At 42.0% G+C, this 10685-nt stretch overlaps 1 protein-coding gene across 1 annotated transcript in view; it reads left to right on the top strand.

Annotated features, from left to right (window-relative positions):
* Positions 1 to 7427, top strand: part of LOC108520078 (T-complex protein 11 X-linked protein 2-like) — a 15072-nt gene extending 7645 nt beyond the window's left edge. The window contains exons 4-10 of the mRNA XM_017859349.1: positions 1605 to 1725; positions 2688 to 2806; positions 3998 to 4134; positions 4381 to 4601; positions 4700 to 4881; positions 5643 to 5806; positions 6997 to 7427. Of these exons, the coding sequence (XP_017714838.1) occupies positions 1605 to 1725; positions 2688 to 2806; positions 3998 to 4134; positions 4381 to 4601; positions 4700 to 4881; positions 5643 to 5806; positions 6997 to 7229 (1177 nt within the window). The 3' untranslated portion in view covers positions 7230 to 7427. The remainder of the gene's footprint in view (positions 1 to 1604; positions 1726 to 2687; positions 2807 to 3997; positions 4135 to 4380; positions 4602 to 4699; positions 4882 to 5642; positions 5807 to 6996) is intronic.
* The last annotated feature ends 3258 nt before the right edge of the window (positions 7428 to 10685 follow it).

Genomic DNA, 10685 nt, shown 5'->3' with positions numbered 1-10685 from the left:
ATATGTATATGTACATATGCACATACACACATGTGTAGATATACACATACACATACACTTATATGTATATATACACATATACACATACCCATATGTGTGTATATGCATATACATATACATACACATATATGTGTGTGTATACATATACATACACATATGGGTGTGTGTATATGTATATGTATATATACATATATGTGCATGTGTATGTGTATATCTACACATGTGTGTATGTGCATATGTACATATACATATGTGTATGTGCATATGTACATATACATATGTGTATGTGCATATGTACATATACATATATCTATACGTACACATATATGTACATATATCTATATGTACACACATACATGTATACTTAGACATACACACATATATACGTGTATACATACAAATACACACGTGTGTGTGTATACATTCACACACAACATATATGTGTATACATACACATGCACACACATATGTGTACACATACACACACAGATATGTGTATACATACACATATATACACACAGATATGTGTATACACATATACATATATACACACAGATATGTGTATACACATATACATATACACACACAGGTATGTGTATACACATATGCATATATATACACAGATATGTGTATACACAGATACCCACACTGATATGTGTATATACATATACATATATACCCACACAGATATGTGTTTATACATATATACACACACAGATATGTGTTATACATATACATATATACACACACACACACATATATATGTGTGTATATATATTTTTGAGATCGAGTCTCGCTCTGTCACCAGGCTGGAGCGCAGTGGTGCTGTTTCAGCTCACTGCAAACTCTGTCTCCCGTGTTTAAGCAATTCTCCTGCCTCAGCCTCCCGAGTAGCTGAGACTACAGGCGCCTGCCACGACGCCCAGCTAATTTTTGTGTTTTTAGTAGAGACGGGGTTTCACCATGTTGGCCAGGATGGTCTCAAACTCCTGACCTTGTTATCCGCCCGCCTCGGCCTCGCAAAATGCTGGGATTACAGGGGTGAGCCACCACGCCCGGCCTACTGTTACATTTTTTAAAGAGAAAAAGTCTCAGATTTCTGGTTACAGAACTAAGTATACGTGAGGAACAAATATAAAGAAGGAAGATCAGGAGTTCAGTTTTGAGCTTGCTGAATTTAAAGTGTCTCAAAAGACCTTCAAGTATTATCAAGAGATAAAATCCTTTCCTAGATTTCAGGCCTGAAGGAAAAACAGCATCTGGTTCAAAGTTTTAAGTCTCTGGCTGTGGAAACTAAGTCACACATCCAGGCTAGATGCAGAACTAGCGTTAGAAGTCAGAGTCTCAACTCCTAGTTTATGGTTCTTCTGCTGCAGGAAGAGAGCGTCTCTGGAACCCTGAGGTACCCTTCTGAGAGAATTTAGCCAATGCTTTTCCATCTGAGACTAACTTCAGTTTTTTCAGCCCTTCTCAAGTGTAAACATAGGTCCTCCTAGCCTGTCAATTTAATAGTCTTTCATAATTTTAACTGTTGTTTGGGAAATTATGATCCTGTATCAATTCTCTAGGTAAAGAGCAATCTGCTCATTTAACCCTTCTTATAGTGTAGAAGGCAGGTTTGCGGAGGCAATGTACAATGCTTTTTGGAACCATCTGAAGGAACAACTATTGAGTACTCCTCCTGACTTCACCTGTGCTCTTGAACTTCTAAAAGATGTTAAGGAGGTGAGTAACCAACTCCCATTCGTGGATGGGAAGTTCCTGGGCATCTCAGAACCTTGGATCGTCAATGGCTATTAATATATCAAGTAGCATGCTTTTTTTTAAACGTGACCTACTACTTAAATAGATGGGATGGGGCAGCTTCCATTTTATTTGTATGAGATGAAACTTGACCATTGGGCGATTACTGTAACAATATATAACTCAAATAAACAAATTCTTACTGAAACCCCACTATGGTCTATGTGTTTCAGAAGCCCAGAGATGAATAGGAGAGCCCTTGCCCACAAGGAACTTACCTGTTTGAGTCAAAAGGCTATTTCAAGGGAACCTTAAAGATTCCTAATTTGCTATTTTATCCTCACACTTTGGAGGTAAAACAATCTAAAAATGCTCCTATGCCTTTATTGGGAAGGAGCATGCTCCTCGGCATCTCCTTTGGCTGGTGGTATTTCATATTTCGTAATATCCTACACATTTAAATCACGTTCTGTGATTTTTATCATATTTTTACGCTCATCTACCTAAAAAATAATAGATGACTACTGAATATAACTCGATCCGCAATGGAACCTTGAATGGGGCCTAATTCGCTGCCTCTAAACAAAAGAAAAATGACTCTCTAAGAGACTTAGAGACTCAGGTTTCTGCCCCCGACGGCCCCTCCACCCCCTCACCGCCCCCGCACACACACACCACACACCACACACACACCGTCGCAGGCACACAGTACTTAGAAGGCCATAATGCGTGGGGTACTATTGCTCCGTTTTCGCTGTACCATCTAAGAATAGAATATAGTTCACTGGCGAGAAGATATCAGTATATGTTGAGCGAGATATACTAGTTATCTATGGATACACATGAGCGTCACTCTCTTGATTTTTCTCTTTTGCTTGGCTCCTAGACTGGACGTATTTTCTTATAATCAATAAATCCTGCTACGTTTATACACCATTCGTCAGAAAACCGAGCTCATTTCATCTAGAAATTACATCGAAGATAGAAGAAGGAAGCCTCTGCGACACCAGATCTCACCCTCACAGCAGGAGCTTCAGATATACGATTCATGCGGCGTGCTCCTGTGCATGGCTCGATCAACTACTACTCATTAGAATACGTATCTTAAAGCTTCTAATTAGCTTTCAATTATATTATTCTCAAGATCGATCTCAGCCTATAATGAGACTATGGTCTCTATAAAGATATATCTGCGCAGTATGAAGCTTGATTCGAATCTCTACAGCCTTTGTAAACCTATATATATGCGCAGGAGCACCTTAGTCTTCTTTTAAAACACATAACACAGCAACTTCTCACATGTGCACATTGTTTATTCCTTGAGCGAGAATTCGAGTGAGAGACTCAGCAGCTGTCTAAGGCATGTCGCTGTCCTCAGCAGCCTACATGTATCTATAGTCAGTGTCTCTAACGAACAGCTCGTGAGACACTCTGGCGAGCGAGAGAGGAATACCCAGTGAGCCCAGATGCTGCCCTGGATATAGCCGACACCTTCCTGAACGATCACTTTCTATCTAGAGCTCTTACTAGATGACGCGTGTACGTATGAAGAAAAGTAGACCTAGACGGAGCAGTAGAGCACAGCAGACGTTAGACTCCGTGCTGGGAGAAGATTTACTGACTTTTAGATTTTGCCGAGAAAGGACAGTCTGTCCCAGGGATTCGTGATTGATGATCTTTAGATCAGTTGGGTCTCCTTTATGTCGGATGATACCGTTAAGACATTAAGGTACAGTAATTCTTTCTCCTATAGATTGCAAATTGCCGTTTTTCCCAGATCGTTGTCCTCGTTTGTCCCAACTCAAAGCCTTGTGAGGGGACAGGAAAGAGGATTATCTGTGTTTCACAGCTAGAAGAACCAGGACCTGGAATAGTAAAATGATCTGCTCAATGAGTTAGAAATTCAGTCACCCACATCCCAGCTACCCACATATAACTGTTAACACCTTGGTGATTTTCCTTTCACTGACTACCCTTTTTTTTAAGGTAACAAAATGACTACAGGCGAAAGACCTCTAATATGGTAGTTAAAGTGTCAGGAGGTATAACTGTCCTTAGTTTTGCCATCAACTCACTCTATGGCCTTGGGTCACTGGCCACAGTACCATTATTCATAAGTTGAAGTAGGACTATTTGTTTTTAAGGCTTTTTCTAACTCTCAGATACTCTGCTTTTATGGCTCCTTGCTTGGATTCCACCCTTCCACACTAGATTTCCTTTAATAGTGTAAATGTTTTGTTTCTCCCTATGGCAGGGGCATCTTCCGTGTTCTGGGCCTAATGAAAATGGACATGGTGAACTATACCATCCAGAGCTTTCGACCCTACCTGCAGGAGCATTCCATCCAGTATGAACAAGCTAAATTCCAGGAACTCCTTGATAAACAGCCCAGTATGTTTAAAATTTAAGGGCAGGAGAGGGGAAATTTGACCTCAGGTCTGCCTTCTTATAGCAATAGAGGCTATTTTCTATTTCTTGAAAAGAAAGATTCTTCCTTGGGCAAGGGGTAGGGAGAAGGAGTGTTTCTCTAAGATAGAAAGATCTACAAAATCACTTCTTTATAGACCAGGAGTATGTCTCAAAGCTGTCCTCTTCAAGCCTTGGAATTTTAAGATGCATATTTCCTTCTCGTCATAGGTCTCCTCGATTATACCACAAAATGGCTAACCAAAGCAGCCACAGACATCACTACACCATGTCCGAGTTCTCCTGACTCACCTAGCTCCTCTCGCAGCGTGGCGTGTTCACTTCCAAACGGGGCAGGTAACAACTCAGAGCCCCCGAGTCCAACAATGGTGCTATACCAAGGCTACCTGAACCTCCTCCTCTGGGATCCTGAGAACGAAGAATTCCCTGAGGTAGGGATGTGTGTTGGGGCATTGCCTTGTTCTATGCTATTCAGTGCCTCCATTCAAACCCTCCTCTTCTGATGGGCTGTCCTTCGCTCCCTCACCAGACTCTGCTGATGGACAGAACCCGGCTCCAGGAAATGGCGTTCCAGTTGCACCAGTTAACTGTCCTGGCCTCAGTCTTGCTAGTGGCCAGAAGCTTCTCTGGTGAAATTTTATTCAGCTCACCTGAATTTGTGGATAGACTGAAATGCATCACCAAGGCCCTAACTGAGGAATTTATCTCCAGGTAAGATTCGTAGATCTCTGTTAGAGGGAAAAATGTGTGGTATTTGGGATATAGGTAATATCAATACTATTATTGCTTATTCTTCATCACAAACCACACAAAGGCCCTTGGAAACGATCTGCAAAGATTTTGGTATCTTTGATAAGTTGTATTGAGGTTTGGGATACAGAAAATAAAACTTATTTTCCAAAGAGGAGAGTGTGGAAGCCAGTTTGCTGCAAATATTCCTTATGTGCTTGCTAAAAATGCATCATTATATACTTGATTGAATGACAGTGGATTTGTGCTATGTGTATCCAGAAGTTGATCAGTTGGTCAGTGATAGTGACCATTCACTGCATGTGGGGGCAGGGATATTATACCAAAGTAAAAGGAGGAGTTGGAAGTCCAGGCCTCTTAATTTATTTGCAATTTAATTGGTGGGGTAGGAGAAAAACCGTGAAAAATATCCAATAGAGTCTTAAAACAATATTTAAATACAGTTGATGGGACTGGAGAATGCTGAGTAGATCCAAGGATGGAACCGAGCCCTTGCCCAATTTACTTTGTTTTCATCGAAGTGGCGTATGGTGCTGTATGTTTGGATCAAGTGGTACCTTGTGGGTAACAATGAGTGTATGTCATCTGCCCGGTGGCTAATGCTGTCTTCTGGTGGCAGAGAGCCGGAATTCTTCCTGGAATAGGCCTGGTTTGTGGTATGAGGCTCTCCGGACTTTGTCCCTCTGCCAAGCCCACTCTGCATTCTATCCCTCATTATCTAGGCCTGAAGAGACTATGCTGAGTGTGAGTGAACAGGTGTCTCAGGAAATCCATCAAGGCCTTGAGGACATGGGCCTCACTACTCTGAGCAGTGAAAACACAGCATCTCTTCTAGGCCAACTCCAGAACATCACCAAGAAAGAAAACTGCATTCGGAGCATTGTTGGTAAGAATCCCCATGGTCGCAGTGCAGAAAAGTGGCAAGAATGTGGGCGGGTGGGGGGAGGTGGGTAGACCTTACCCTGAAAGTGAGTTACCTAACCATTTAAAAATGAAAAGGCATGATCATTTGGAAAGTTGTTCGCTTTAGTTTCCTTGTCTATAATGTGCACGGTTCAAATAGATCTTTTTCAATTTGGAGAATGCATGTATGGTTTGGAGGCGGCTCTGCACCCAAGATATGTCATTCACAGGTGTTGGATACTGTCACAGTAACCCTACGAAGTCATTCCTGGTATTTTCTTTTTTCTCTTCTCTTCTTTTCTTCTTTTTTTTTTTTTTTGAGACAAAATCTCACTCTGTTGCCCAAGTTGGAGTGAAGTGGCACGATCTAGGCTCACTGTAACCTCAACCTTCCGAGTTCAAGCGATTCTACTGCTTCAGCCTCCCGAGTAGCTGGGACTACAGGCAGGTGCCACCATGCCTGGCTGATTTTTTTGTATTTTTAGTAGAGATGGGGTTTCACCATGTTGGCCCGGTTGGTCTCGAACTCCTGACCTCGTGATACGCCTGCCTCGCACTCCCAAAGTGCTGGGATTACATACGTGAGCCACCACACCCAGCCCGTTCCAGGGCATATTCTAGATGTCGGTCAAGATATATGGAGAAACCCTTTCTCTATCCTATGCTTTAAGCTACCATTTGGGCCCCTACGCCTCTCCATGGAAGTGATGCTGAGTTAGGCTGTAGGGTATGTTCCATGCTGGAATGGAAGCAGTGCACTTGGCCAGTTTGCTTTGAACTTTAGCGTCTGATCGTAGCCTGGATTGGGTGTATGGGCCTGAACGTGGTGCGCTGGTTGCAACATGTGTTGTTACTTTCAGGTACCGGGTCTATAGTCCTCTTATTAAGTTAAATGTGCACTAGGATCTCATGTCCAGCTACATAATCTTATGAACCCCCCAGAAATTTACTACCTCAGCATCTTTTGATCATTCACTGTCCTTTGGGAGCTTGATGGCATTCCACTCCCCCAAACAAACAAAAATCGCATGTATAGAGTTTACCTGAATGAGCGGAGAGGTCAGTGAATAACTCGGTTAACGCAAAACTTTGGTGAGCAGATAGGGCAAAGGCATTGTGAATTTCTTCTGAACCTTGTTTGTTCCTCTTTTCATTGTTTACCCCTGCTCCCAGATCAGCGGATCCGTTTGTTTCTCAAATGCTGTTTGCTTCATGGCATGCAGGAGTCTCTGCTACACTTTCCTGGAGGCCTCATTCTCATCGAAAGGGAGTTGGCAGAACTGGGCTGGAAGTTTCTCAATCTGATGCATCATAATCAGCAGGTATTTGGCCCATACTATGCTGAGATCCTAAAAAACATCATCCATCCAGCTCAAGCACAAGAAACAGATGTGGAGCATAACTGATAGTGCTGGACCCCAGCCATGGCAACAGGGATCCAGGAGAGAGAGGTCAGCATGTTTCTGGGAGGACATCACCTGTGGTTAGTCGAACACTCAGCCCTCTTCCTTGCTACAACCAGGACACAGGGATGCAGGGGTCAAGCATGTAAACACCAAATGGCCCAATCCCCTTCACTAATAAACTTCTGAGCTGCAAGAAAATTTCAGTTCCTCCTGTGTTCTAGCCAAAGTCAGGTTCTGCACCCTCATCCCCTAACTAGCTGAGTGAGAATCCAGTGGGCCCTCCGTTTTCCCTTCACTGGCTGATCATTCTTCAGTATGCTTGCCTGAGCTGGAATCTGGGCATCAGGTGCTGGTAAGGGAAAATCCTGGGACTGTATAGAATAATGCCCCCTCAAAACTGGGAAGGAGCTAAGGGACCAAAGAATGACCCGGACAAGTTCAACTTGATAAGTAGATGAATTTATTGGGACTTACGTATGGGGCATTCCTGGGTGGCAGCAGGACAGCTCTGGGGATCTGCCCTGACACTCCTCTGCAAGCTGATTTTATGCTAATTTTCTGGCTCTTTGGCCTTCCATATGCAATGAGACTCTTTTTCTTGGTATGTTTCCCAGTACGCCCTGGGATGTTTTGGTTCTCACGGACACCTTGGCTCCTAAGCTGGGCACCATGCATGGCCTTGGATCACCACCTGGCCTTCAGGGTTCAGGGCAGCAGACATACAGCCTTAAGTAATCTGGTGGGGGAGCGGGGAACTCATTCACCTGCAGTCACTAGCATTATTTTCTCCAGTGAAAACTCATTTCCTTGAGGGCTTTGAAAACTCTTTGTGAGATTATCCAGAGAATGAATATAAGGGCATCTGGAAGTCAGAAATTCACTGAATTGCAGATGAAGAGAAGTCATAGAACTCCATTTCTAGCACCACATTTCCTTATAATTTTCAAGGATACAGCAATAGTAAGAGTTCCCAGCTCCTGTTCTAATGTCCGGCTTTAAGCAGTATGAAAACTGGGGATTGGTTGAAAGTTGATATTGTGAATATCAACTTTGTGCCAACAAGCATTCAGCTAAGGACAGGTCTCAGCTTCCATGGGATTTCTGTTTCTTTCAAGTGATTCTAGGGGTCAGGCTTGGAGTCTCTGATAATGACAGTAAACCGAAGCAATTAGGTCAGTGAGTATCATATCAAGTTCACCCCGATCCTATTTCTATAGCTGAATTAATCTTATCTTTCCACATCTCTAGGCTTAGAACATCTCATTCTTCTTGACAGAATCGATGTGCGTATTCAAGCGTGGGGCCGCTGCCATGCTTTTTCCCACTCCTAGTCTGGGACTCCAACTGCCAAGTTACGAATATGAGCTGACTTGGCAACACAAATGATAAATGTTCTTGGTCCACAAGGACTTGGGCTTGTTTTTAAAGACTGCAGAGGTTCATCCCATCATTCCCAGGCCAACTGCAGCAGACAAGCAGCAATCTAGAAAATTAGGTAAAAAATTAGGTTTGGATTTGGACTAGGTTTGGATTTAGAAGGGACAGGGAGAAATAGAAAGTTACTTATGGGATAGACCCAAACTGGGTGAAAAAAAAAAAAATCATATCCTCATTATGTCGGCGGATGGAAGGAGCTGAGTACAATTTACTCAGCCCAAGAAAAGTAACAGATGAGATTGGAGTTCCGTTATTCCCAGGGGAACCACCTGATTGATTTCCCTAGAGGGTGGATACCAGATGGGTGACATAGCTGGGTAAACAGAGTGCTACTTTTACTTTGGCTGGAGATAAGGCACACAGAAAAGCTGTGGAATGGATCACTCAAGTGTTCTAATCTTGTGACTAGATAATCTCAGGACAGAGACCATGGCAGATGAATGTTTTATAATTAATAAATAGGCAGTGAGCCTGGCCTAGTTAAATTTTCTAATCTGATTAGACAATACTAGTACAATTTTTTAAAAAAATATTAATTTCGGGAGCCAGATTATCTTACAGACAAGTGTGTTCTGAAGTGATCCCTGTGAAGATGACTGAGTAGTTGATGGATACTGACTTTCGGCTGCAATGAAACTTTGCTTTATACTTTATAATTAAAATGTGACTTATTTTGATTTCTTGGAGATTTTGAGTTTATTGGTTCTCTTGTGCTTCCACATGGAGGAAATGGGAATCCTGATCCTAAACAAGGAAAGATAGCTCCACTCAATTCTGTTCACCATTTAGGGATGGATGGATGCACAGTTAGATAGGTGGAACATGCACGTGGTTAAAAATGACGTGCAGTACAGAGAAAATTTGGTTTCTTTCCCACCCCTGTATGTCATTTGTCCTACTTAGAGGAAACTATTTCCAGGTTTTTGTGTATACTTCTAAAGATATTCTGTGCATATGCAAGTATATATTAAAATTATAACTAATATTTGTGAGTGTGTATGCGCCAGGCACTCTTTTAAGCACTCTACATATATTATTTCAATTATTCCTTAACAATTTATCTCCAATCTACTTTTCCAATTTTAGAACAATGTGGTACAGAAAGCTCTAATTGAGGTTGAGAACCTGTGTTTGTTTGTTTATATATATTTTTTTAATCTGGTCTTCTTTGAGTGAGTAAGGGAAAATCATTTCATTTTCTTGGGCTTTTTCTTTGTCTTCATCTATAAAATTCAATACTTGACTAAATTACTGATTTTGTTGTTCAATTCTATAGAGTTATTTGTCGAAAACTGAAATCTTTCCAGAAAGACCACGAATAAGAGAGATCAAAGCTAGGCAGCTTGAGTTGAAGTAGAGCTGGAAGAAGGAGTTTTGAGGACTGTTTCAAAACCACTGGACTAGATGATCTCTAGAGGTTCCTGTATCATTTTCTTCTTTTCTTATGGCTGTTGTAACAAACTACCCCCTGAACTTTGTGGCTTAAAATAACATGCATTTATTCTTTTACCATCCTGAGTGTCAGAAGACCAAAATCAGTTTCAGTGGGTCAAAATCAGGAAGTCAGCAGGACCAGGCTCCCTCTGGAAGCTCTAATGGAGAATCCATTGCCTTGCCATTTTTAGCTTCTGAAGCTGTAATCTTTATTCTTTGGCAAGGCAATGGATTCTTCCCTGGAGCTTCCAGAGCTCCCATTCCTTTATCATCCAAGCCAGCATCATAGCGTTTTGTGTCAGTCATCACATTGCGTCCTTCTATGTGAAATGTCCCTCTCCTTCCCTCTTAATAAGGAAACGTTCTTACATTTAGCGCCAGGCAGGATAATCTCCCCACCTCAAGATCCTTAGTCACATTTGTAAAGTCCCTTTTGCCATATAAGGTGACAGTCAAGGGTTCCAGAGACTACAACATGGATATCTTTGGAGGCCATTATTTAGCTTACCACAGCCTACCCTCTAACTTCCCAACATTCATGTTCATTCTACATGCAAAATATATTTGCCTCACCTCAATATCCCC

The sequence above is a fragment of the Rhinopithecus bieti genome, unplaced genomic scaffold, assembly GCF_001698545.2.
Source record: "Rhinopithecus bieti isolate Rb0 unplaced genomic scaffold, ASM169854v2 scaffold_50801, whole genome shotgun sequence".
NCBI classification, from domain to species: Eukaryota; Metazoa; Chordata; class Mammalia; order Primates; family Cercopithecidae; genus Rhinopithecus; species Rhinopithecus bieti.
The sequence above is the reverse complement of the archived record's forward strand: the minus strand, read 5'-3'. Positions and strand labels throughout refer to the sequence as shown.